General features: G+C 42.2%; 3 protein-coding genes and 2 long non-coding RNA genes across 21 annotated transcripts; 3 read left to right on the forward strand and 2 right to left on the reverse strand.

The window, feature by feature from the left end:
• The first annotated feature begins 211 nt into the window (after positions 1-211).
• Positions 212-7978, forward strand: LOC120822006 (hepatitis A virus cellular receptor 1 homolog). 13 transcript variants are annotated; one of them, XM_078107090.1, is made up of 8 exons: positions 760-914; positions 2606-2938; positions 3001-3066; positions 3361-3477; positions 3892-3944; positions 5864-5945; positions 6339-6366; positions 7208-7978. In XM_078107090.1, exons 1-8 carry the CDS (start codon positions 854-856, stop codon positions 7323-7325), a joined length of 858 nt encoding a protein of 285 aa, XP_077963216.1. In that variant the 5' UTR covers positions 760-853; the 3' UTR covers positions 7326-7978. The 13 variants fall into 13 exon arrangements, with proteins under 13 accessions (XP_077963228.1, XP_077963223.1, XP_077963216.1 ...); XM_078107092.1 differs by having other exon boundaries at positions 761-914; positions 3361-3438; XM_078107094.1 differs by lacking the exon at positions 3361-3477 and adding an exon at positions 3226-3285 and having other exon boundaries at positions 762-914.
• On the reverse strand, positions 1643-3898 carry LOC144410393 (uncharacterized). The gene is made up of 2 exons (XR_013468423.1): positions 3717-3898; positions 1643-3524 (listed from the first exon to the last, which is right to left on the reverse strand). It is a non-coding gene; the product is annotated as an uncharacterized LOC144410393 (long non-coding RNA).
• Positions 7310-9903, forward strand: nhp2 (NHP2 ribonucleoprotein homolog (yeast)). Of its 2 annotated transcripts, none has more exons than XM_078107111.1 (6): positions 7310-7448; positions 8006-8339; positions 8709-8778; positions 8860-8965; positions 9092-9232; positions 9726-9903. In XM_078107111.1, the coding sequence occupies exons 2-5, from the start codon at positions 8180-8182 to the stop codon at positions 9215-9217; spliced, it is 462 nt and encodes a 153-aa protein (XP_077963237.1). In that variant the 5' UTR covers positions 7310-7448; positions 8006-8179; the 3' UTR covers positions 9218-9232; positions 9726-9903. The 2 variants fall into 2 exon arrangements, with proteins under 2 accessions (XP_077963237.1, XP_040037178.1); XM_040181244.2 differs by having other exon boundaries at positions 8056-8339.
• Positions 9904-11930: 2027 nt separating this feature from the next.
• On the reverse strand, positions 11931-25921 carry lcp2a (lymphocyte cytosolic protein 2a). Of its 4 annotated transcripts, none has more exons than XM_078107084.1 (21): positions 25575-25921; positions 25409-25471; positions 25105-25151; positions 24430-24495; positions 24065-24090; positions 23872-23912; positions 21652-21829; positions 21104-21189; positions 20979-21036; positions 20740-20817; positions 20529-20554; positions 20405-20424; positions 18940-19047; positions 18805-18823; positions 18704-18719; positions 18528-18615; positions 17584-17636; positions 16641-16717; positions 16291-16362; positions 14075-14224; positions 11931-12318 (listed from the first exon to the last, which is right to left on the reverse strand). In XM_078107084.1, the coding sequence occupies exons 1-21, from the start codon at positions 25650-25652 to the stop codon at positions 12169-12171; spliced, it is 1500 nt and encodes a 499-aa protein (XP_077963210.1). In that variant the 5' UTR covers positions 25653-25921; the 3' UTR covers positions 11931-12168. The 4 variants fall into 4 exon arrangements, with proteins under 4 accessions (XP_077963210.1, XP_040037180.2, XP_040037181.2 ...); XM_040181246.2 differs by having other exon boundaries at positions 16291-16365; XM_040181247.2 differs by having other exon boundaries at positions 17584-17639.
• Positions 25910-26818, forward strand: LOC144410392 (uncharacterized). The gene is made up of 2 exons (XR_013468422.1): positions 25910-26092; positions 26335-26818. It is a non-coding gene; the product is annotated as an uncharacterized LOC144410392 (long non-coding RNA).
• The last annotated feature ends 1037 nt before the right edge of the window (positions 26819-27855 follow it).

Consider the following 27855-nt stretch of genomic DNA (forward strand, 5'->3'; position numbering starts at 1 on the left):
CAGATGAGTCTGATTAGCGTGTGGATGGAGGTTAACGGTGTCCTGCATTGCGTTCAGGGGACATGTGAGGTCACAGCAGCAGCTGGTGGCCGTCAGAAGAACTGCAGCCTCACCGATAGTGATGCAGCACAAGGTGGAGTTATATAGAGTTATATACATATATATATGTATGTATATATAACTTTTTTGACTTTGTTCTGTGTGTGTTTGCAGACATTTGGAGGTCAGACAGCGACAGGAGGATGAACCACTAAAAGGAGGAGGGAATAATTAAGGGACCCTTTGTATTTAAATCCATTACACAAGCATTACAAATAATGTATGTATATAGTAAATGTAAATATACATAATGAGGATTCTTGAGCAGAAGCAAAAACTCTCAGGGTAAATTTTGTAATTATTTTTAGTAAAAACACTGAGTGTCGTGTCGTCGTTATTTCCCTGATGTTTGGCTCAATTTCATTAAGCAGAAAAGTTTGACATTTCTTTATTCTTCATTCTATCAGTGTTTTTTATTCTTTATTTAATGCTGTATTGTCATATTTATATAAAACTTCAATGTGATTCTTTTCTAACTAATGGAACATCTCATTTGTAAATGGTTTTAAACCCAGTTTGGAGCTGCATGTGTTTCTTGCAGTGTGAAGCTTTCAGCTTCTGATGAAGTAAAACTGGGAGTTTGAGAGCAGGAAGTTGCCGTCTTCATGTGACCACATGCTGTTTGTGGTTAAACAGAGAGCCGTGTGGAAGCGTCTTCTCGTCCTGCCCGTGTGTGTTGTTTCTTACAGTGTGCGCTGGGACGGGCTGACTGTGTGTGTGTGTGTGTGTGTGTGTGTATAAATGTCACAGTGTGATGAAACCTTCACTCGTTGACTTCATGATGAAGATCCTTCTGCTCCTCGCTCTCCTCACAGGTGAACATACTCACTTATTTACTGATTTTAAAGGTGATCGCACATGTTAGCAGAAGAAGAAAAACTATTTTTATCATCGACGCTTCTTCACAGCAGAGATTTGTAAAGAAATAATGTTGTTTGCTGGTTTTGGACCTTTTTCAATAAAAGCAAACTCATTTTTAATATTAGTTATATTTAATATTATATGATGTAATTCATCAATGTCAAGTTCCAACAAGCTGAAGGAAAGATTTCATGTTTTGCCAAAATTCAATTTCATTTAAACCAAATGTTTTCTTACGTTCCGGTTTGTTACATTCAATGTTTTACACGTTACTGTCACAACAAGCCGGACTCAGTCGTCCATGTCAGGCACCAAAATAGTTTATTTAACCAAAAGGCCGAAGGGCCAACCGGGGACGGGGACGGGGACGGGGACAACACACATTCCACGTAACAACATTCAATGACTTGAGAAGGGACAAAAGACACGCGGCGTAAACACGCTGGGAAGCTGCAGGTGATTGGACACAGGTGCAAACAATCAGGGACACGGCAGACAATCCCAGGGGACGACAGGACGCTAAACCAGGGACACAAGAGGCAGGAAACTACAAAATAAAACAGGAAACAAACCCACACTGTGACTGTCACATTGTTTTTTTACATTATGTTGTGTTATGTTGTGTTATGTTGTGTTATGTTGTGTTACGTACCTCACAAATACTCGGTTACCTTACTTAAGTGGACATTTGGGGTATTGAGTATTTATTTTGACTTACATTTTAAAAATGACCTCATTACTTGTCATCGTTCAAACACGCACACAAAAACAAGCTGTGCAGATGAACGGCGCCATCCGGACGGCGTGAATCAGATTGTGGTTGGATGAGAAGTAGAAACATCCAACATTCAGACTCCTGTTGGATCAGAACGACACCCGCTGATCTCAGTTGGTATTTAGCGGCATGCAGATTAAACCAGTGTCCTCATGGCCGTGTGTTTGTCCCGAATGGTTTTTTGTAACTTTGTTGAGAATCTATCAGATGGCAGCGACTTCAATGACGTGACGTGTGTCTTAATGCGTCTTTAGAAATGAACACAAAGGGATTCTGTATTTGCTCGTGAAGCCTGAAACCGGTTATTTGGCCGGTGTTTTGATAACCGACAGCTACCAGTTCAGTGTTTCCATCATCATAACAGGCGTGTCCCCCTCGTCCCCCATGACGTAGTGAAGCTGGGGAGACGCTGCAGTCTGTGGGACAACGTGTGTCCGTCCTCCCACTCGTGTCATTTAGCATCACTGCAAAATGGCTTCTGGTCTGATCTCTTTGTCGTATCATGCGGGTCGATGCGTCTCTCTGAATGTCGCCATGTTTCCATCATCAGAACGCAGGTCACGTGATCTGAAGGCACCTTCGATCACGTTGTAACGACCGACATGTTCCGTGAGCGAGGTCACACGTCAGCAGTTTGTCCTCAATGCACTTTTGTTTTGCTCTCACATTACTTTTATACTGTAAGTAAAAGCTTGAGTTGATACTTAACTTCTACAGAAGTCCTTTTACACTCGAGCATCTATATTTCTACTTGAGTAATGTGAAGACTTTTGACAACTGTGGTTACATTGTGTTGTGTCACAAAACGTGAGCTTACTTTGCGTTACGTTGTGTCGCGTGAACCTCACACAGCTCGTTTTTGTCCCACAGGCAGTGAAGGCAGCTCTGTTGTGGGTGTCCTCGGCGGAGACGTCACTCTGCCGTGTGCATACGACTCCGGTCGCTACGGGCGGCTGTCGGTGTGCTGGGGTCGAGGGTCGATACCGGCCTCGGGCTGCGGAGACCAGCTCGTCTCCACCGATGGACACGAGGCGGCCGGACCGTCCGGCAGGCATCGGCTGCTCGGGCGACTGGAGGACGGAGACGTCTCCATGACGATCCTGAACGTCTCACGGGCGGACGCCGGGCGCTACGGGTGCAGAGTGGACATACCCGGCTGGTTCAACGACGACAAGCATCACTTTGACGTGGACGTTGAGGAAGGTGAGAAGCTACAGATGATGATGAAGATCTACAGGTTGTAATCTGATGGTCTGATGCTTCAGCTCCACAGACAACGACGTCGATGACGTCAACAGGAGAGACGACTACTACGAACCGAGACACCACAGGTACAACGCAGAGTACAACAGGTACAACGCAGAGTACAACGGGTACAACGCATACAACAGGTACAACACAGAGTACAACAGGTACAACGCATACAACAGGTACAACGCAGAGTACAACAGGTACAACGCATACAACAGGTACAACGCAGAGTACAACAGGTACAACGCAGAGTACAACGGGTACAACGCATACAACAGGTACAACGCAGAGTACAACAGGTACAACGCATACAACAGGTACAACGCATACAACAGGTACAACGCAGAGTACAACAGGTACAACGCATACAACAGGTACAACGCAGAGTACAACAGGTACAACGCATACAACAGATACAACGCAGAGTACAACAGGTACAACGCATACAACAGGTACAACGCAGAGTACAACAGGTACAACGCATACAACAGGTACAACACAAACCAGCAAATTTCAATTAGCTTATGCTAACCACTAGCTCTATCGCCCACTGACGCTAATGCTACTCACTAAATGTCCTAAGTGTTATAAAATGTTTTGGTGACTTAATACGACATAAACTATTATGAATAAATGTGAAGCAGAGTTCATGTTTTGCTAACCATTAGCATTAGCAGTAGCTACGTACATGCTAACAATAAGCCTACGTGGTTCACAGGCGAATTAAAACATCATATTTCTGAATTCCACTGAGCATTCTGAAAATTAAAACTGTACCTTTCAGCTTTTGTTCGTTTTTAAAGTCAAGATGAAACTAATTTTTTGAGGAATGTAAAAAAAAGGTTGTTCCATGTAAAAACCTGAACTTCATCACGACATTACGCTTTCGTTTCCTCGTCCTTCAGGTCATGTGACCTCAACCCAGCGCCTCCCAACTTCCTCCTCCAGCGGCGCCGAGGTGAGAGAAGACAATCAGTAACCATGGTGACGCGTTGTGGTCACAGATGCCAGATATGATCTGATTCTTAATATATGGAATGCCGTTTTAGTACAAATTAAATAAATACGTAAATACATGAAATATGCATTTGAAATACATCATGAAATAAATATATGAGGCAATAAATACATAAATATTAAATACATTTAATTATTTTATGGTACTTTTATTTCATAATCCCGTTTTTCATTTCCAAAGACTTATTTCATAATGCCGTTTTACATTTCACGTTCTTATATGCAAATCAGGGGGCGTGGCTACATCTAACATTCAGAACAGACAACAGAGCCGTGTGCAAAAGAAGGCTGGCTAAGGGACGTGAGATTAGGTGCTGGACGCCCGCCTCTGGATAGTGGATATTTCTCGGGGTGATATTTCTCCGGTCCAGAGGCGGGCGTCCAGCACGTGTGCTCGTAGTACCAGCGCTAATGTTGACTTCTTCAACTTGGACCTCTTCCACACGCACGCGGTGCTCAATCAGTCTTAAACTATTTAAAACTTCGTCGTCTATGTGTACATATTGAAGAGCACTTATCCGCCCTAGTATTTCCAAAAAACCCTCAATATGTGTCAAAATCGTATCTGCAGAAAACCCATGTTGATCGATTTGATCTGCTAATGCTAGCATGCTACCTCGGAGCCCACCGGTGCCTTAGCCAGCCTTCTTCAGGATCAGGAATCAGGAAACATTTATTAGCCAAAATATGTCAAACATACAAGGAATTTGTCTTGGCGGTTAGTGCGCGACAGTAGACAGACAAGACAACAGTGCACAGGTAATAAAATAAAGTGGAATGAAATGCTAATGCAATGGGTTAGTAGAATAAGGCTAAGGCTATGGGTTAGTATAAAACAAGAGAATAAAGTTAAAAAAATTTAAATATTAAAAAGTAAAAAAGAAAAATATTAAGCATAAAGTGCACTAACAAACAAGTAACAGACAAGAGACAAAGTGACAAGCGACAAAGTGATTTGCACACGGCTCTGTTGTCTGTTCCGAATGTTAGATGTAGCCACGCCCCCTGATTTGCATATAAGAACGTGAAATGTAAAACGGCATTATGAAATAAAAGTACCATGAAATAATTAAATGTATTTCATATTTATGTATTTATTACCTCATGTATTTATTTCATAATGTATTTCAAATGCATATTTCATGTATTTACGTATTTATTCATTTATTTAATTTTGACTAAAACGGCATTCCATATTAATAACACAAACACTACTGTGCTGTCTGTCAGAAGTACCAGAATGTTCTCATACATCAGGTCACAAGAGGGTCAAAGGTCCATGACCTAAGAATGATAAAGATCACTAGCAAACCCAAAGGTCACAATGTATTCATCATAACAAGCACCCACTTTTATTTAGAAAAGACTGCATTACTGTGTGTGTGTGTGTGTGTGTGTGTGTGTGGTGTGTGTGTGTGTGTGTGCATGTGTGTGGTGTGTGGTGTGCATGTGTGTGGTGTGTGGTGTGTGTGTGTGTGTGTGTGTGTGTGGTGTGTGTGTGTGTGCATGTGTGTGGTGTGTGTGCGTGTGTGTGTGTGTCTGTGTGTGTGTGGTGTGTGTGTGTGTGCGTGTGTGTATGTGTGCGTGTGTGTGTGTCTGTGTCTGTGTGTGTGTGTGTGTGTGTGTGTGTGTGTGTGTGTGTGGTGTGTGTGTGTGTGTGTGTGTGTGTGTGTGTGTGTGTGTGTGTGTGTGTGTGTGTGTGTGTGTGTGCGTGTGTGTATGTGTGCGTGTGTGTGTGTCTGTGTGTGTGTGTGTGTGTGTGTGTGTGGTGTGTATGTGTGCGTGTGTGTGTGTCTGTGTGTGTGTGTGTGTGTGTGTGTGTGTGTGTGTGTGTGTGTGTGGTGTGTGTGTGTGTCTCAGGGCAGCAGCAGTGTCAGTGTGGTTCTGGTGTGCGTTCTGCTCGGGTTGGCGTCTCTGGTTGCAGCGGCCGTCTTCGTCATCGGTGAGAACTTCCCGAACGTCACATGACAGGAAGCAGGAAGTAGCGGCTGTTTAGTACCAGAAAGTATCCGATCCTCTTTATTCATATGAAGAGGTTTGATGTGTTCTGTCGTCCCGGAGCTTCTACGCTGATGTCGGATTAACAGGTGGACACATTGGAACGGTTTGGGAAATAAAGACACACTACAATAAGAAAAAGATATCGAATATAACTCCACTATACATACGGTGGTCATATTTACAGAAAGGTGGTAGTATGTTCTCAACAAAGGAGGTCAAACGTCGTACCTGCGTGGTGAACGCAGGGCAGAGTTACATGGTGATAAAGTTACAAACAGGAAGTGAGGACAACAGACTCCGGTTTCTGAGCCCATGTGTGTGTTTGTGTCTGCAGCTCTCAGGAGGACCCGACCGGGCAAAATGTGAGTTCTGGGTCATGTGACCCCTAAACCTCAACGTCCACGTCACACTTTCTTTAGTCTCACGTCACATTTTTCTCTTTGGTCTTTATTTTTATTTTATTCAAATCTGCTCCTCTTTGAAAATAGAACATCAGGACTAGAAGAAGAACTCAAACAGGACTTTAATGTCTTAATAATAACAGAAAAGGTCTTAATAGGTTATTAATGTTAATAACATTAGATTATCTTAATAATAACACTAATTGCACAGTTATTAAGACAATATAAATTAAAAATTAAACAAGCTCAGAATGTATTTTTTCTACAGAATCAGATTTTAAATATGACATTTTGAATAAAGGGCTGTTGAGTCATTGCGGTTCAGCTCGGGGTCCGTTAGCTGTTCTGAGATCTGCTCTCGGTGGCTCTTCTGTCACCACAAACAGAAACTCTGAGGTTTGACATTCGCTGAGATGAAGACGACGATGACGGGACGGGAAATGTCACAATGTGAACCGCAGGTCCCCTCAAGGCCTTGAAGGTCAAAGTCAAAGAGGGACTATATTAAGTCCATATAGTCCCTCAAGCTGTTGCCCACCAGGCGATGGTTATACCATGTGACCAGTTAGTGACATCACGGCAGGAAACCCGTCGGCCCGTTTTTTAAACGTCTTTCAATAATGTATTTGTGGTGGTTTTATTCCAAAGTGCTTCGATTCAATTCTAATAAATAGTGCTCCTCTGGGCTTCAAACTTTACCTACACCGCTATGAATTGTGGGTAATTCCCTGCAGAAATGCCAACTCACAAAAAGTGATTTCATGACCGTCGGACAGAATTGAAGTGATGGATTCTGTTTCAGCTCTCGGCCGCTGGTCTTCTCCTCGCTGGCTTTCAGGTCTCCTTCGTCCAGAGAGCCTGCAGTGGAGAACGTCTACCAGATGGAGGCCGACGGAGGCGAGTACGAGTACTGCCCCTGACCCACCAAGCTCCGCCCCTGACCCGATGACCCCTGGAGCATCACTTTGTAGCTTCTACCCATGATGCAGCATTCTGCAGACTGTTTGACTTGGAGCTCTTCAGAGTAGCACCCAAAGACTGAGGTGTGACATTCAGGAGGGCCTCCATGGTCCTTCTCCTCCCCCTTTACTTCCCCTTTGCGCGGGTGCTGCTTCCACTGCTGCCTCCTCCTCTGATCTGGAATATGCAGCTTCCACAATTTATAGAGATGCTTCTCTTGCGGCCGGATCATCTTTAATGATGGCAGTGGCGTCTTAACTAGTTTTTAACTAGTTTTAGAGCTAATGTTATCCATATTTGGGGGAGATGAAAAGTGAGTTGAGGTCCTTTTGCCCTGCTAACATTTGAGAAGATGCAAATTACCAGACAAAAATAATATATATTATCTCAATATAGTCTAAATGTATTAAAACTGGATTGGTTTTAGAGAATAAAATGATATAGTACTTCATGAATTTATATAAACTAGTCTATACAGATTCATATACTAAAATATTCATGTCATTGACCCATATTCATCTTTATATATATAATATATGAAAGTGTGTGTGTATCCATACATCTATAAAATGTGGCAGAAATGTAATTAAAACAAACCACAATTCCTTCTTCAGCCTAGTGTTTTATTTTGAAAGGGCAGGTTGCCGGTAACTCCGGTCCGCTGGGGGCGGTGCCGTTTTCTGCCCTCAGACAAAGCGAAGAAGAAGAAGAAGCCCAAACACGTGTCGCTTTGCTGGTGCGTGAGAGACGAGCAGCCCTCCGGTACACGCGCCACGCAGCGGCCACCGATCAGCTCGCGTTACTCACAAGAAGGATGGCGAAGACCAAGAAGGAGGCCGCGGACGCCAACGAGGCCGCGGTGGCCGACGGGAACGAGAAGTCGTACCACGAGCTGATCGCCCACGTGAACCCGATCGCGCGGCCGCTGGCCTCCAGGAAGCTCAGCAAGAAGCTCTACAAGTGCGTCAAAAAGGGTACGAAGCGCGCGCGCTGCAGGAGGAACAGATCGATCCGCGTGATCTGGTTCCAACTGTTGTTGTTCTCATTGATTCGGCACGAGGCGCGCGGTGGAAATGTGCTCCAGGGGCGGGGACACGGCCGTAGTCTCGTGGCTGCCCGCCCGCGCGCGTTTATTCCATCGATCCGTGATCAAGTACCACCAGACTGCGCTCTACAACCACACGTTTTACGGCTCTCGGCCTGTGAAAAGGAGCGTGATGTAAATGTTCTCAGGCGATTCAGTCCCTTTGTTGGAGGAAGACGAAATCTTAACATCCGGTTTCCTCCTTTAGAAATAAGAGCGTGAGATTATTTCACAACAAACCCGTTTCTTCTTCTTCCAGCTTCCAAAGTGAAGAACATCCGCCGAGGGGTGAAGGAGGTCCAGAAGTTCATCAACAAGGGGGAGAAAGGGTGAGTCGGCCAATCAAGTGACCTCGTCCAGGTACCATGTGATTAGACGGCAGAAGAAGAACGTGCGTTTTGTCTCCGCAGCATCGTGGTGATGGCCGGCGACACGCTGCCCATAGACGTCTACTGCCACCTGCCCGTCATGTGTGAGGACCGGAGCCTCCCGTACGCCTACATTCCCTCCAAAGGGGTGAGTGGGGAGCGACGAGTCGCATGTTACCATGGTTACAGATGGTGCAGACGAACCTCTTTGATATCTGCTTCCTGTGGCGGCCATGTTTGTTCTGTCACTGAAGTCATGTGACCCTGGTTTCAGGATCTGGGTTCTTCTGCCGGCTCCAAGAGGCCGACCTGTGTGATCCTCATCAAACCCCACGAGGACTACCAGGACGCCTACGACGAGTGCGTCGCCGAGGTTACCGGCCTGCCCAAACCGCTGTGAGACGCCGGCCAGTCGGTGAGGTCACTGAGGTCGTTGACTCTTAACGTGTTTGATTGACACGATGGTGGAAAGTCCTCATCAGAGTTTAATGTCTCCGATTGGCCCTGAACGCATCATGTGAGACGAGCTTCAGCCAGAAATTTAGTTTTAAAATTTCAAACAACTTGTTAACGTCTCGTTCTAAATCCCTCCACGAATAAAACAAGTTTTATCAGATTCTGTAAAAGTTGGTACTTTGGTTTTATAGATTCAGTTTGTTTTCACTAACTTATTCTGCTGTTAAGTCATTTCATTATATTACTCAAAACAAAAGGCTGCATGCTGTTCAGAGGTTTAATGAATACATAAATATTCAGCACATTGATCTTTTTCTTATTTAGTTTCAAGTTAAAACACTTACTAAGCTCCGCCCCCTTCCTACATTTCCGATTCTCCACCTGATCAATAAACCAGACTGAGGCCCCTCCCGGGCGTCGTGCTAAGCTAACTGCTGCTGTTCCTTCTGCAGGATGAAACGTCGTCGTTCTGTTGGACCAATGGGAACGATGGATGCAAACTGTAAATACGTCAGACTGTAAATTAACAGTTTGATCATTCTGCAGAAAATATTTCTCTCTCTTTCAAATAATCCTGTTTTTTTATTTCTGTTAATGTGTTTAGTTTTTAATTAAAATGATAGTAAAGTGCTTCTGGTGTCTGGCTGATTATTGACTTGGTTCAAACCGCTGGTTAATCAGGAAACATTTATTGCCAAAATATGTCAAACATACAAGGAATTTGTCTTGGCGGTTGGTGCGCGACAGTGTGACAACAAGACAGCAGTGCACACGTGATGCAATGGGTTAGTAGAATAAGGCTATGGGTTGGTCTACTTAGGAAGTTAATGGCTGAGAATTCCTTTGTTAGAAGAAACCCACCCTCAACCCTTCTGAATAAAAACTACAGACGGTCTCTCTTCCCTTTCTGTCCAAAACCCTTGAACGTGCGATCTTTAACCAACTGTCCTCCTTTCTCCACCGTAACAACCTCCTTGACCCCCACCAGTCAGACTTCAAGCCTGACAGGTGGCTGCTGGCCAGCTTCCATCCAGGACCTGGTCCATCCCGACCTCTGACCTCTCCGCTCTGCATGTGATAAACTGCTTGTTCCTCCTCACTGAGAGCAAAACACTCGACTAGATCTCCACTCTTTGCTGTCCTGCTCCTAAATGGTGGAAGGAGGTCTCTGAAGACATCAGGACCACAGAGAGCCTTCACATCTTCAGACTAAAGACACACCTCTTCAGACTCTACCTCCACTAACACACTAACTAACTGCAGCACTTACATTGGACTTATAATGGTTCTTATCTACAGCGAGTTGAAATCACACTTTCTTGTTTCTTGTTCTTCTGAGTTTGTGTCCTTGTGGTTAAATGTTCTTATTGTAAGTCGCTTTGGATAAAAGCGTCAGATAAATGACGTGTGGTGTTGATGTAATTTGAATGAGAGCAGCATGAATACCTCCCCGCGGGCAGAAAGAATTTTGTGGGATGTTACCAGACACACACACACACACTCACTAAGGCACAGACACACACACATAGACACTTTCTCAGATCTTAACACAAATGTGAAAATGAAAAAAACTGTCAAACTTCAAAGTGTGACTTTGTTGTGCTTTTATTTTGATAGGGTGTTACCCCGTCTGTCAAATAATGCATCATGTGATGTTTTTTAATGAGATGTAGACAGACATCTGTGATCAAACACAGAGACATATATTTGGTGTGTGTGTGTGTGTGTGTGTGTGTATGTGTGTGTGTGTGTGTGTGTGTGTGTGTATGTGTGTGTGTGTGTACCAACGTGATCTCCAAAACTTGTAAACATGGATACGAAAATCTTGAACATACAAATTCGTACCAATACATATGAACTGGCGGTGGTTAACCACGCCCCCTGAGTGAACAACATGGCGGAGCATGTCGGATTCCTGAGTGAACGTCTCTCTGCCATGTTGGATGTTTTGAGGGGGTCGGGTTAGTGATCTATTCTTACAAGTTAACATTGATTACTCGTTAAAAACGCAATGATAACACGTTTATTTGACATAGACTTCACTAAGTGTGTTTACGGGGCGCAGGTCCCCGTTCACTTTGAACAGGGTGACGTCATCAGTTGCCGTCTGTATTTATTTCGTATGCATCACTACGAATTTGTATGTTCAAGCTTTTCGTAGACATTTTTACCAACAGGTTTTGGAGATCAGGCTGGTGTACACGTGTGTGCGTGTGATCAGATTGATCATCACTTATCACGTGATGACATCACTGACATCAGTGACCTTGTCATGATGACATCACAAGGTGGTGTGATGTCCACTGGTCATGTTACCCGGTGGAGGTTTACGCTTAACACGTTGATTGTTACACTAAACGCTGAGAACAAAATATTTAACTCATAAATTCACAATTTTGTCAATAAAAAGTCAAGTAGTTAATACAACTATTATCCTATTAAAGGGTCAGCTCTGTTGGCACTATTAGCCTTGAAAGCACTGTTAGCGCTGTTAGCACATTTAGTACCATTAGCCTGTCAGCATTTTTAGCTCTGATAGCACAGTTAGCATATTTAGCCTCTAAATTTCCGACTCTATGAATAGCTATTGTGCTAAAAAGATTAATCCTAAAGAACAAGAGATTCAAAACGTATAAAAACATTATTTAACAAACAAGTTTGGAACAAGTGATTTATTCAGCTCAGCGTCATCCATTGATTTCATAGTTTGAATCTGCTCTCTACGTTGACGTTGTACAAATACAGCGTTTATACAACGCCTCGTACAAACATTAGAATCTATCGTCTCAACCTTTCAAAAATAAAAACTCAGCAGCAGAGAAACAAAGTGAGAAACTAATTCTATTGTTTTCCCCCTGGTTCTGGTCCGTGACCCGGTGGACCCGGTGGACCCGGTCAGGACCACGGCTGCCGGCCCATGAGGTGTCCGACCGGCTCGGCCAGCAGGCACTGGTTCTGCTGGCCGGAGCTTCTGTTCTTGGCGTCGATGAGGAGCAAAGGACTCTGGGAGTAATGGCCGACGATGGCGCTCACCGAAGGGAAGAACTGGTCAGAGGAGAAGACGGTTTACTGCGGCTGAGTACTTCTTCCACATACTCCTGTGTACTTATACTTAGCTTTAGCTGTTCTTTCAGGGAAATACAACATGTAGAAGTACACTGTGTAGTATTAGTATTCTTCTCCATTCCAACCCAGTGTGGTACGTTTATTTAAACAGAGTATTTCTAATGTGTGGTATTACTCCCTCTAACAGAGTATTTCTCATGTGTGGTATTACCCCCTCTAACAGAGTATTTCTCATGTGTGGTATTACTCCCTCTAACAGAGTATTTCTAATGTGTGGTATTACCCCCTCTAACAGAGTATTTCTCATGTGTGGTATTACTCCCTCTAACAGAGTATTTCTAATGTGTGGTATTACTCCCTCTAACAGAGTATTTCTAATGTGTGGTATTACTCCCTCTAACAGAGTATTTCTAATGTGTGGTATTACTCCCTCTAGCAGAGTATTTCTAATGTGTGGTATTACTCCCTCTAACAGAGTGTTTCTAATGTGTGGTATTACTCCCTCTAACAGAGTATTTCTAATGTGTGGTATTACTCCCTCTAACAGAGTATTTCTAATGTGTGGTATTACTCCCTCTAACAGAGTATTTCTAATGTGTGGTATTACTCCCTCTAGCAGAGTATTTCTAATGTGTGGTATTACTCCCTCTAACAGAGTGTTTCTAATGTGTGGTATTACTCCCTCTAGCAGAGTATTTCTAATGTGTGGTATTACTCCCTCTAACAGAGTATTTCTAATGTGTGGTATTACTCCCTCTAGCAGAGTATTTCTAATGTGTGGTATTACTCCCTCTAACAGAGTATTTCTAATGTGTGGTATTACTCCCTCTAACAGAGTATTTCTAATGTGTGGTATTACTCCCTCTAACAGAGTATTTCTAATGTGTGGTATTACTCCCTCTAGCAGAGTATTTCTAATGTGTGGTATTACTCCCTCTAACAGAGTGTTTCTAATGTGTGGTATTACTCCCTCTAACAGAGTGTTTCTAATGTGTGGTATTACTCCCTCTAACAGAGTATTTCTAATGTGTGGTATTACTCCCTCTAACAGAGTATTTCTAATGTGTGGTATTACTCCCTCTAGCAGAGTATTTCTAATGTGTGGTATTACTCCCTCTAGCAGAGTATTTCTAATGTGTGGTATTACCCCCTCTAACAGAGTATTTCTAATGTGTGGTATTACTCCCTCTAACAGAGTATTTCTAATGTGTGGTATTACTCCCTCTAACAGAGTATTTCTAATGTGTGGTATTACTCCCTCTAACAGAGTATTTCTAATGTGTGGTATTACCCCCTCTAACAGAGTATTTCTAATGTGTGGTATTACTCCCTCTAGCAGAGTATTTCTAATGTGTGGTATTACTCCCTCTAACAGAGTATTTCTAATGTGTGGTATTACTCCCTCTAACAGAGTATTTCTAATGTGTGGTATTACTCCCTCTAGCAGAGTATTTCTAATGTGTGGTATTACTCCCTCTAGCAGAGTATTTCTAATGTGTGGTATTACTCCCTCTAACAGAGTGTTTCTAATGTGTGGTATTACTCCCTCTAACAGAGTGTTTCTAATGTGTGGTATTACCCCCTCTAACAGAGTATTTCTAATGTGTGGTATTACTCCCTCTAACAGAGTATTTCTAATGGCTGAAGCGCCTCACAGAGCGCGTTGGCTGTGCGTTACGCCGGCCGTCACCGTGGTTACTGTTGCTGGGCTGCGGTTGGTCGGTAGAGTTTTTACCTCCTGGACTTTGAGTCCGGTTCCCAGCAGGAAGTTGTTGTGGTGCTGTCGGATCTGGATGTTGTAGACCTTCTCCTGGTAGAGGACCATGAGGGTGAAGGGCTGGTTGGCCTGCTGTCGGGTGCTGTCCCTCACCAGGTAGGCCCCGTCCTCAATACAACAACAACAACAACAACACTCAGGACTAATACTGTCAACAAGTACTTCTACACACGGACATGTAAAGGCTTCTTCAACCCAAACTGGTGGTTCCGAGTGAAGCCACAGTAGAACCATGTCAGGTTCCAGAACAGAGGAAAAAGATTCTTAGAGGTGCCATTTCCAAGAAGAAGGCTCTCAAAAAACTTCTTTATGAACCACAAAAAAAGAGGTCTGCCATACGTTGCAATAAATTGTTTTCTAACTTATTACTTATAACTTATAACGTTGGATCTTTCAAAACCAAAAACCCTTCCAACAGATGTTGGTGCATCTCTGGTCTCTTGTGTCGCTCTTTTCTGTGTTTTCATGTAGCATCAGAGTTACTTCTTGTTGTGAGCTTTACCCAGCATGCAGTTCGGCGGGGTCATTTTTAGAAATGTACAATTATTAGTGCTACAAGTTGTTTATGTGTCACCAGCTGTTGTGTGGTGGTGTTTTACCTGTTAAAGAGTGTTTGTTGTGGGTTATTCATTGTTGTTAAAGTTATAACCAGGACTCAAGTAGCTCCGCCCTCCGTAGTGATCAAAGGGATCCGTTTGCCGCTCGTCCTCCTTCGTGATGGGAAGTTCGGATCATTTTACCGACTCGGTTCTTTGAATCTCGTTCAGTAAAATGAACAAATCTGTTTTTGAGTCATTCGTTCATTTCGGGGGCGGTAAGATAAATTCCTGCATTAAAATCATGACAGTCCGGATGATTTGAAGTGATCATGTATTTTCACGCTAGCATTCAATTATAACGACATAACTATTACGCTGAACTCGTTAGCAGCTCACATGAGGTCTTGCGCTGTGGACTACAACCACTCCCACCGAGGGCGCCGGGCGCCCACTCGCTGACATCCAACGACGCCGCAGGGGGGACGTTGTGGCGGACACGGCGCCGCGGGAGGACCGGTCAACGGCCGCCTCCGCGGCCCCCTCGCCCCTCGCTCGGCGCTTTACGTCACGCGGGGACGAAGTTACCGCGGGCTAACGCGCCTAACCTGCCGACTTCCAAAACTTGACATCCGCCCCCCATGTCTCGAGAAACACGCGTGTGACGCCGCCGTGCTCGGGAGTAACGTTACGGGGAGGACAGCATTTTACAACGACAGTCTCAAAATGCATTTTATTCATTGTACAGCCAAGAAACGTTAATAGCGGCATGCCAGGTTTTCACTTCACCCCCTTACCTACCTAAAGTCCGAGGCTCAGACTGAAAAGGAGAGTGGCGTTTGCCGAAGACGCTTCACGGGCTTAGTGAGTACTTCAGTATCACAGTTGATTAGAGAAGTAAAGTACAAAAAAGTTAAAATAACGAAACCTGTAATTATTACTTGTGAAGGAATATCATTCACGTCTTACTAAACATAGCCACGCGAAAGTGAACGAGGTAAACAAATCCTTTCTGTTTCCTCTTCTGAACGGAGTTCACGTGAAAAATGTTCTAAAGATCCGTATCCGGCAGATGAACGAGTCTTCGGGTCAATGATTCGTTCGTCGTTCATTTTCCACGTGACCTGCATTCAACGAATCGCTTCTGTTTCCTTGGCTGAGCCGATGGAAGTCCCGATGCGTGGCCACCAGAAAATGAACAAATCTTTTTTTGAAAGGACTCGTTGCTCTCGAGTCTTTTTAACGATTCGTTCAAAGTGAACAAATCGTTCACGAACGGCACATCACAAGTCCTCCTTCTGTCAGACACGTGGAGGCAGGAGGCCTCCATCTATTGCTACCGTCTCGTCTCTCCATCTAACTGACTGCAGCTTATATATTAGATCAAACAAATGACCCAATTACCTAATAAATAACGAGTAATCACACTGTTGTGAGAATTGAATGAATGAATATATGAATGAATGAATATATATATATGCATGTATCTATGTGTATATATAAAATGTGTATATGTATATACCTATGTGTGTATATATATATATATATTGACTAACAGGTAATATATTTCCCATGATGCTTCAGTTGGACTGACTGACATGTTCCTCTGAGTGGAAACTAGAAGATAAAGTTCTTTACCTGGTTGACTTGGTTCAGACACCCCTCTGCCTGACCTCTGGTCACTTTGCCGACGTACCAGCGAGGGTCCAGCTGCTACACACAGTACAAATACATCAAATCTGTATTACCTCTATTCGCTGTTAATAAAGTTATAATCATCATTATTATGAATATTATCAACCGTTGCTTTACAAGGACATCATAACATAAAGATAAGATACTTGTAACAATAAAGCATTTTAAACCAGATACTTATGGTCATGAAGTCGCGTGTGACAGTGAACACGGGACCCCGGTATGACGGTCCAGGGCCGAGCTCAGGGCCCTCAAAGACAAGGCAGACGAACACGTGTGTGTATTATCATCACCTCTGTGTGTGATGTTGAAGGTGGAGAAGGTTGAACCGACTGTTTGTCTACGAAGCTGCTTCTTTGTCCGGCCATCGCTGCACACACACACGCACACACACACACACACACACACACACACACAGTCCTCACTGATTGTAATAAACAGGCTGCACTCTGCTGGTGGCAAAGCGCCGGCACAGAGAAACACTAAACATTAAACATTAACAGCAGATATTATACGTGGCGTGTGTGGACACGTTTACTCACATAAACATATTTACAGGCTGCATTAGATCTTACCAACGTGTTCGTTTTTTGCTTTGCCAAAATTGTTTCATTTTTGCAAAGCCAAATTTCATTTAATAATGACAATAATAACCCTGTACTGCTGTTATGTTGCTGTTCTTTCCTCTTCCTCTTCTCCTTTTACAAATTATTATTATTGTCTCTTTTGGAAGGTTATTCTTTTGTTTCAGTTTATTTAATTTAATAGTTTAATATTTCTCTTATTATATTATATATAATGTGTATCTTTTTATTCTATTTTCTTCCCTGTACATGCTGCTGTGATGCCAGCATTTCCCTCTTGAGGGATCAATAAAGTATCAATCTATCTATTTATCTTAATTGTAGGCATATTTAACATTAAATTCAGGGTTAGGGTTTGCATAGTAAAATGTATGTGTGTGTTGTTTAAAAGCAGACAGTAATGTAAGCCTTGAACCAACACACAATGAGGTTAAATGTGTTCTCCTATATTGTCTTTACTGTAGAATAATTCACCTTTAACCTTTGTAAAGTCTCGTTAGCAGAGTCTGATCAGCTAATTACTCTGAAGCTAAAGAGAACTTGATGTTTGTTTTCTTCATTGGTGTTTTTTGTACATTGAACGTCAATAATAACCAAAGTTACAGTGAATCTCTATATTTAATATACGCTTCCATTACTGTTGAGCTCTTACCGGACTGCAGCTTGTGGGGCAGCGATCCTGCAGTGGGAACACTGGGAGGCGAGCTGCTGGCACGTTATACACGTTATACACGTTATATACGTTATACACGTTATACACGTTATACACGTTATACACGTTATACACGTTATACGCGTTATACACGTTATATACGTTATACACGTTATACGCGTTATACACGTTATACACGTTATATACGTTATACACGTTATACACGTTATACACGTTATATACGTTATATACGTTATACACGTTATACACGTTATACACGTTATATACGTTATACACGTTATACGCGTTATACACGTTATATACGTTATACACGTTATACACGTTATATACGTTATACACGTTATATACGTTATACACGTTATATACGTTATACACGTTATACACGTTATACACGTTATACACGTTATATACGTTATATACGTTATACACGTTATACACGTTATACACGTTATACACGTTATACATGTTATATACGTTATACACGTTATACACGTTATACACGTTATATACGTTATACGCGTTATACACGTTATATACGTTATACGCGTTATACACGTTATACGCGTTATATACGTTATACACGTTATATACGTTATATACGTTATACACGTTATATACGTTATACACGTTATATACGTTATACACGTTATATACGTTATACAAACTTATACAAACGTTATACAAGCGTAAAGCCTTGTTATTATTATATAGTATTAGTATATACTGTACTAATAATAAAACTACTTAATAATATATATATTTTAAAGATGTTTTAAAGATTGAAAGAAAGGGAATTAATATTAATATTATATATATAGTAAGTATTATTAATTCTATGTAATTTGTTAAAGCTGAAGTGGACCTCAAACCCTGTTGTATTTCAGTAGAATTCTATGAAGAACTTTATTACTCTTTCTTCATACCTGTGTCCTTGATGTGACGGGAGTCCCGGTAGTCCGGGGCGAGGGGGCAGACTTTTACTTTGAAGGGGGAAGGTGTTGTGTTTAGGAGCTATAAGTCAAAAAAAGTATTTTATAAACCATTGAGATACTTTGGGCTGTTTTTGTTCATTAAATGCAGGAAAGATTAAAAATCTTACCTTCGTTTTGTGTTTGCTGACGAGTGAGAAGTAAAGAAAAGAATCAGAGATCCTTTCAGACTAAATAATCCTTCAAAATAAAACCTTGAAGATGAACTCACCTCTCTCCTCACATCAAACCTGTCGAACAAACCAAACACGACATTCTGATCGTCTTCATCACAAAGGACTGAGAACGTTAAGTGGGTCCTATATTATTAAAGGGACTCATTTTGATTTGAAAGGTGATGGAGGACCTGTTGGCCGGAGGTCGGGTGGAGGACGAGTTGCTCCTGCTGACGGAGGGTAGAGGGAGGACTGGTGGTTTGGACCAGGTGGGAGGTTCAGGGGAGTCCAGCTGAGGCCTGAACACATCGAACATCGTCATATTGTTACATATTATAGCAGTGGAACCACAACTTTATCCCCAACACACACACACACACACACACACACCCGCACGCACACACACACACGCACACACCTGCACGCACGCACACACACACACACACACCCGCACGCACACACACACACACACACACCCGCACGCACACACACACACACACACACGCACACACCTGCACGCACGCACACACACACACACACACCCGCACGCACACACACACACACACGCACACACACACACACACACACGCACACCCGCACGCACACACACACGCACACACACACACACACACACACACCCGCACGCACACACACGCACACACACACGCACACACCTGCACGCACGCACACACACGCACACACACACACACGCGCGCACACACACGCACACGCACACCCGCACACACACACACACACGCACACACACCAGTAAAACAATGTAAAATAGAATGATGACAAATATAATTGAGGGATGTGGGAATTTTGTGAAACACAAATCAGATGACAACGTATATAAAAATATGGGGAGGCTTTAAGTAAAGAGAGTCTTAAAATACGGCTGCAGGCAGAATGAAGCCGACTAAACTGAAAACACACATTTTCAGTAAAAAATAATAGTGAACTGAAGGGGTAATATGTACTTATTCATCATTCACATATATACTGTATGTATTATGCTAACTAGCAGAGTCTTATATATTCTTATTCATACCGTCCAATGACTCAAACATGAATTAAGAACCCTTTAATGTAGAACCATCCAACAGTTGAAAGGGTTCTTCAGAAGGTGACGGTTCTTAAGACTAGTTTATGCTTCTGCGTTTTCAGAGAGACGCAACAGCCCCTCGCGTGTCGCTTGCGTGTCTCTTGCGTGTTCCATGCGTGTCTTTTCACTCTTCCTTGCGTGCGTCGACCCATTTTTGTAGACTAGCGTGTAAAGCGACGCAGCCTCCTGCAGCACCAGGCTGTGATCGGTCCGCTGACTACGTCCTTTACGGAGTCTCACATCTCCGTTTTCACAGCACAATACGGCCGTTATTAAAAGGAAGAACGTTTACGAGAGAACGGATCAGACTGAAGAGCTTTTAAATATGAGCGCTTGTACAAGCCGTCGTTGGCGGACTATGAGGACGCGTGCGTCGACAAAGAAACATGCGCCGGCCTTCAGTGGAACCTCACTACCTTTGATTAGAAGACACAGTTGTCTGCATCAGGTTAGATGGCATAAGGTCTATATTGGTTCTATGTAAATGGTCCAGGACCCAGGACAGACCCCTGAGGTGCCCTTTATTTATCCACCAGCGTGTCTGGGCTCACCTACGAGAGTGTTGGCCGGGCTGTGAGGAAGAGAAAAAACAAGATTAAAACAAACTTAAACGGTTACTGGGAGACCAGAATAGTTCCTCAGAGTTCTGGTCTAGTTTGTTTAAAGACAACTCACTTTGTCCGCTGAGTTATGATGAGGCCCTGTGGATCGGAGAGAAGAACGGCAGATAAATAAAGTCATGCTCATCATATGTGGAGAAAGAAACAGAAGAAGACGGAGCGCTTTGTTTCACAGGGAGCTCGTTTGTTATTTAGTTATAAAGCGTTAGTTGTTATTATCATATTGAGAAGACGATGCCAGTGTTGATTACGGTGGGCTCACATACCTCTGACGGGCGACGGGTTGGGTCCTGATTCGCGGCCAGGTTTGTTGCCACGGAAGATTCTGGGTGGACCCGTAGCCACTGAACACAGAAGGACAGGTTCTCCATTAGTGTGTGTGACTGAGCCGGGATCACAGGGCCAGGACATTAAAGAACCAGAGAAGTCTGGTTCTTTAAGGACATTTAGCCTGGATGACGATGATGGTGATGGTGTTACACCACATAAAGTAACGTGGACTCACAATTCCCCCCCCGACAGCTGGGGGACACGTCTCTTCTAGAGGAGGACGACTCTGACGGCTGCACACAAACACACGGGTCAGTTACCTCAAGGGCTTAAAACTTTAGGCTTCAGCAGGAGACTCACCATCTGGTGAGGCGGTGCAGAGAGGGTGGAGGCTGGGGGGCGGGGACTGACGGCAGGGGGTGGGGCTCTGGATGTCACATGGCTATCTAAACATACATACATAGAAATATTCATGATAATAATAATAATAATAATAATACATGATGAATAAATATACATGTATTATTAGTTTAATGTAATCAATTAGCCCGAGCAGCTTGTCTTTGGTCCGTGGGACAGAACCCACACAGACACACAGAGAGAACATACAAGCGTCCGTCAGAAGTCTCCCCCTGACTGGCAGGTGACCTGTCAGCTGACTCAGTTCCTCTCATAATAATCATATTGTGCTACTGACGAGCTGAAGTTATGAAGTTACCACTTTGTTCTCTTGAAGTCCTGCGTTGTGCAGATTTGTATTGTCTTTGTACTGCTTAAAGTACTGCATGAATACGATGCAAGGTACTACATAAAGTACTACGTTAAGTACTAAGTGGTTCTGTTTCTGGCTCTGTTGTGTCTTTGTTCTGATTGGTTCAGGACGGTCCGTGTAGGTGGAGCTTCTCTACCTATGTAGTCGCTGTCTGCAATGGGGAGGGTGGGGCACAGCTTGTGGACCAGGTCCTCCTGGGGCTCGGTGGGGGGGGGCTCGTAGTCCGGGTCTTCGTTGGGGGACTCGTAGTCGTCGTCGCCTCCATCTTCATCGCCACTGTACGGACTCTCGTAGTCATCGTCGAACTCTTCGTCCTGACGGAGAGTAAAATACTGTGTTACTGTAAAAGTACTAATAACACACTGTATGAATACTACGTCACTGTAAAAGTACTAATAACACACTGTATGAATACTACGTTACTGTAAAAGTACTAATAACACACTGTAAGAATACTACGTCACTGTAAAAGTACTAATAACACACTGTATGAATACTACGTCACTGTAAAAGTACTAATAACACACTGTATGAATACTACGTTACTGTAAAAGTACTAATAACACACTGTAAGAATACTACGTCACTGTAAAAGTACTAATAACACACTGTATGAATACTACGTCACTGTAAAAGTACTAATAACACACTGTAGGAATACTACATCACTGTAAAAGTACTAATAACCCACTGTAAGAATACTACGTTACTGTAAAAGTACTAATAACACACTGTATGAATACTACATCACTGTAAAAGTACTAATAACACACTGTAAGAATACTACGTCACTGTAAAAGTACTAATAACACACTGTATGAATACTACGTCACTGTAAAAGTACTAATAACACACTGTAGGAATACTACATCACTGTAAAAGTACTAATAACCCACTGTAAGAATACTACGTTACTGTAAAAGTACTAATAACACACTGTATGAATACTACGTCACCCTAAAAGTACTAATAACACACTGTATGAATACTACATCACTGTAAAAGTACTAATAACACACTGTATGAATACTACGTCACTGTAAAAGTACTAATAACACACTGTATGAATACTACGTCACTGTAAAAGTACTAATAACACACTGTATGAATACTACGTTACTGTAAAAGTACTAATAACACACTGTAAGAATACTACGTCACTGTAAAAGTACTAATAACACACTGTATGAATACTACGTCACTGTAAAAGTACTAATAACACACTGTATGAATACTACGTTACTGTAAAAGTACTAATAACACACTGTAAGAATACTACGTCACTGTAAAAGTACTAATAACACACTGTATGAATACTACGTCACTGTAAAAGTACTAATAACACACTGTAGGAATACTACATCACTGTAAAAGTACTAATAACCCACTGTAAGAATACTACGTTACTGTAAAAGTACTAATAACACACTGTATGAATACTACATCACTGTAAAAGTACTAATAACACACTGTAAGAAGACTACGTCACTGTAAAAGTACTAATAACACACTGTATGAATACTACGTCACTGTAAAAGTACTAATAACACACTGTAGGAATACTACATCACTGTAAAAGTACTAATAACCCACTGTAAGAATACTACGTTACTGTAAAAGTACTAATAACACACTGTATGAATACTACGTCACCCTAAAAGTACTAATAACACACTGTAGGAATACTACATCACTGTAAAAGTACTAATAACACACTGTATGAATACTACGTCACTGTAAAAGTACTAATAACACACTGTAGGAATACTACATCACTGTAAAAGTACTAATAACCCACTGTAAGAATACTACGTTACTGTAAAAGTACTAATAACACACTGTATGAATACTACATCACTGTAAAAGTACTAATAACACACTGTAAGAAGACTACGTCACTGTAAAAGTACTAATAACACACTGTATGAATACTACGTCACTGTAAAAGTACTAATAACACACTGTAGGAATACTACATCACTGTAAAAGTACTAATAACCCACTGTAAGAATACTACGTTACTGTAAAAGTACTAATAACACACTGTATGAATACTACGTCACCCTAAAAGTACTAATAACACACTGTATGAATACTACATCACTGTAAAAGTACTAATAACACACTGTATGAATACTACGTCACTGTAAAAGTACTAATAACACACTGTATGAATACTACGTTACTGTAAAAGTACTAATAACACACTGTATGAATACTACGTTACTGTAAAAGTACTAATAACACACTGTATGAATACTCTTTAAATGTTTTTTGTTTGTGAAGTAAAACATGAAAAATAAGACCAAAGAAAAGAAATAAGACAAATATATAAAAAAGAACATTGAAGACTCACAAACTCGTCCTCAGCCCAACCCTGAACATCAGAAGCCGCGTCTGCAGAGAATAAAGATGTATATTCATGTATTTACATCAAATATTCATCTTAACTTCTTTGATCCTGAGAGATCCATAGAGATCTATTGATACATATTTACGTATAATAAAGTATAACATCAATACAAGCAATAAGATGATAATGGTCCTACCTGGTTCAGGGTATGTGGGAGTTGATCTGTGATGGAAAGAACTATTATTATAAGTAATAATCTTTAAAAAATACAGTACTGTAAATATGAGTACACCTACTACTTCAGTTATTATTTTTGAATCTGTATGATTTTCAATAATTGATTATATAAACATGATGAAATACAACTTGAAAACAAATATTAACTGCAAATAAAACCCTTAAAACAATTATTAAAACAAACACAGAAGGAAGCTCACAGCTTCTTTAACACAACTAAAGACAACTGAACATCAATGTCTTCAAATGAGTCTATTAATAAACCAAACAATAAACTACGTCAATCAGTGAAAGCTGAACATTCAGTTTAAAGAATATTCTTACTTTTTACCAAACAGGCCTCTTCTCTCCTCCTTCCTGCTGATTTCAGTGCTGATCTTTGAGATCATCCTGGAAAGGTTATTCAGACAAACTAATAAAGGTTATTCAAACAAACTAATAAGGTTATTCCAACAAACTAATAAGGTTATTCAAACAAACTATTATTATTCAAACAAACTAATAAAGGTTATTCAAACAAACTAATAAAGGTTATTCAAACAAACTAATAAGGTTATTCAAACAAACTAATAAAGGTTATTCAAACAAACTAATACGGTTATTCAAACAAACTAATAAAGGTTATTCAAACAAACTAATAAAGGTTATTCAAACAAACTAATAAGGTTATTCAAACAAACTAATAAAGGTTAATCAGACAAACTAATAAAGGTTATTCAAACAAACTAATAAAGGTTATTCAAACAAACTATTATTATTCAAACAAACTAATAAAGGTTATTCAAACAAACTAATAAAGGTTATTCAAACAAACTAATAAGGTTATTCAAACAAACTAATAAGGTTATTCAAACAAACTAATAAAGGTTATTCAGACAAACTAATAAAGGTTATTCAAACAAACTAATAAAGGTTATTCAAACAAACTAATAAAGGATATTCAAAGAAACTAATAAAGGTTATTCAAAGAGATTCATGTTTCTAATATTCTAGACTCACGGAGCGTGAAGTTTGGGGAACTTCTGAAGGTCGTTGTCGCTCAGGTTCTGCAGGACGAGAAGAAATGATGATGTCATCATGACGACATTTCATCGTCTCTACGTCCTCCTCTCCTCCTCTACGTCTCTATACTCTACACTACCTCCTCCTCTCAACTCCTTCCCTGCCTCCTTCCTTGTGTCCTCTCCTCTCTGCTCTCCTCTGCCTCTTTTTCTCCCCTCCTTTCCTCTCTCCTCCCCTCCTTTCCTCTCTCCTCCACCTCTTTTTCTCTCCTCTTCTCCTTCTCCTCTTCAGATGAACTCACCACAAACCTCCTCCCGCTGATGGAGTTCTTCATCACCACTTTGTCACACCCAGTGAGATTTATCTGGGAACACAAACATGGTTTAAACGTCTCACTACTTCCTGTCCAGAAGATGTCTTCTTCAACATCAGGAGAACGACGGTGGCGGTGACGGAGGAGGCCTCACCCTGTGCAGGTACTCGGCCAGCTGCTGAGGACTCCACTCCGTCACCACGGCCCTGGACGGCACTCGGTCAGAGCTCATCCTGGTTCCTCCTCTGACTCCTCGGCCGGTGCCTTCGATGCCCAGAGAGTCTCCACTTCCTGTCCGCCGGGTGTCGGATGACCTCCGCCCGTCTTCGGGGGCTCTGACCTCTCAAACTCTTCTTTGTGTGTTTCAGGAGAGAAGAAGAAGACAAAGTGCCGACATGTCACCCAAGAACCAAAATGGCTTCCTCGTTTCTTCCCCGCACCTCTTCCTCTCTGAGGCGACGTCTCTCGTTCCTCCCTCCATCTCAGAGGAAGTGACTGTGCAGAGGGGGGGAGGTGGGGGAGGTGGGGGGGGGGCAACAAGCAGCATCTCGCCCCCGTCTGACCACAAAGCGGAACCTCTGCACCCCGCCAGCGACAGACCGCGCTTCAGCAGGAAGTCGCAGACTCAGAGTCAGTTTGTGACCTCAGATCAGTGTGATCGCTGCTGTAATTGTAAGTGGACGTAAAGTACTTTGTTTGTGAGGTACTTGTACCTGTTATGTGTGTTTAAGTATACATATAGACATATTGATGTGTGTATGTGTACATATATATAAATGTGTGTGTACATTAGGGCTGGGCACGTTCACGGCGACAATGATGTCATTGAGCGTTTGTGTGGTGGGAGGAGCTTAACTGTGAACGAGGACGTTCTGCACCTTTAAATGGACATTTTCATCTTAAATCTCTACCAGTGAAAGCAAAGCTATTTGTCACCACAAGAAGTTCCCAGAAGTACCTTATTATTGGAGTACTAGGAGTACTACGAGCTGGAAGTACCAGGAGCTGGAGTACTGAGGAGAACACGCGAGTTACATGAAGCAGCGACGGCGTCACAGCGAGCAGCAGCTGTTGCTCTCACTGACAGTCTGCAGACTGAAGGTCCACGTTCCTTCTTCACCAGGAGCCTCCTACAGAACACGAGAGACGACTTTATATCCTGTATGTTAAGCTGCTGCTGCTCACAGCCTCTTTTATTCTTCTGATGATATTCATTTTAAATAGAAGCATACAATACACTAGCTTTTAATGTATTATTGAATTCTGCACTAATTGTATATATATATACATATATGTATATGAATGTGTAGATATATATATACTATACATATGACCTCCTCTTCATCCCCCCTGCTTCTCTTCCTCGTCTTTCTATAAATACAGATGTGTGACAAAGTGTTCGCCTGCTTCCTGATTTATTTGCATGTTTGTCACACTTAAATGTTTCAGATCAAACAAATTGGAATATTAGACAAAGATCACAAGTAAACGCAAAATGCAGCTTTTAAATGAAGGTTTTTATTATTAAGGGGGAGAAAATCCAATCCAATAAGTGGTCGGCCGCTCTGAGCAGCAACAACTGCCATCAAGCGTTTGCGATAACTGGCAATGAGTCTTTACAGCTGTGGAGGAACTGTGGACTCGTCTTTGCAGAACCGTTTGAGCATGAACCTCCGTTTTGAGGTCACGTCACAGCATCTCCATCGGATTCCGGTGAGGACTGACGAGGCCACTGAAAGACTTCATTTGGATTTTCTTGGACTTGCTGGTGTGTTTCGGATCGTTGTCCTGCTGCAGAACCCAAGTGCTCTTCAGCTTGAGGTCACACACAGATGGCTTCTCCTTCAGGACTTTTTGGTAAACGGCAAAATGTATGGTTCCTTTTACCACAGAAAGTCTTCCAGGTCCCGAAGCAGCAAAACAGCAGCAGACCGTCACACCACACATTTTACTGTTGGTATGAGGTTCCTGTTCTGAAGGGTTACTTTTACGCCTTCCAAAAAGATAAATGTTTGTGTCGTCCGTCCAGAGTTTTCCCCCAGAGGTCTTGGGGATCGTCAGGATGTTTCCTGGCTAAACTGAGACGAGCCTTGATGTTTTTTGCTCAGCAGTGGTTTTCGTCTTGGAACTCTGCCGTTTGTGTCTCTTTGTTCTGGTGGAGTCATGGACCCCGTGAGGCCTGCAGGTCTTTGCATGTTGTTCTGGGGTCTTTGGTGACCTCTTGGATGAGTCGTGGGGCTCCTGAGAAGGTTCACCACTGTTTGTGCTTCGCTGGAGACCCAAAGCTTTACAAATGCCTTGGTGACCTTTTCCACACTGATGATCTCAATGACTTTGTTTCTCATTTGAATTTCTTTGGATCGCAGCCTTTGAGGATCGTCTGGTCTTCTTCACGTTGTCAGGTCCTATTTAAGCCACTTCTTCATTGAGAAATT

This window comes from Gasterosteus aculeatus, chromosome 7 (assembly GCF_964276395.1).
Source record: "Gasterosteus aculeatus chromosome 7, fGasAcu3.hap1.1, whole genome shotgun sequence".
Lineage (NCBI taxonomy): Eukaryota > Metazoa > Chordata > Actinopteri > Perciformes > Gasterosteidae > Gasterosteus > Gasterosteus aculeatus.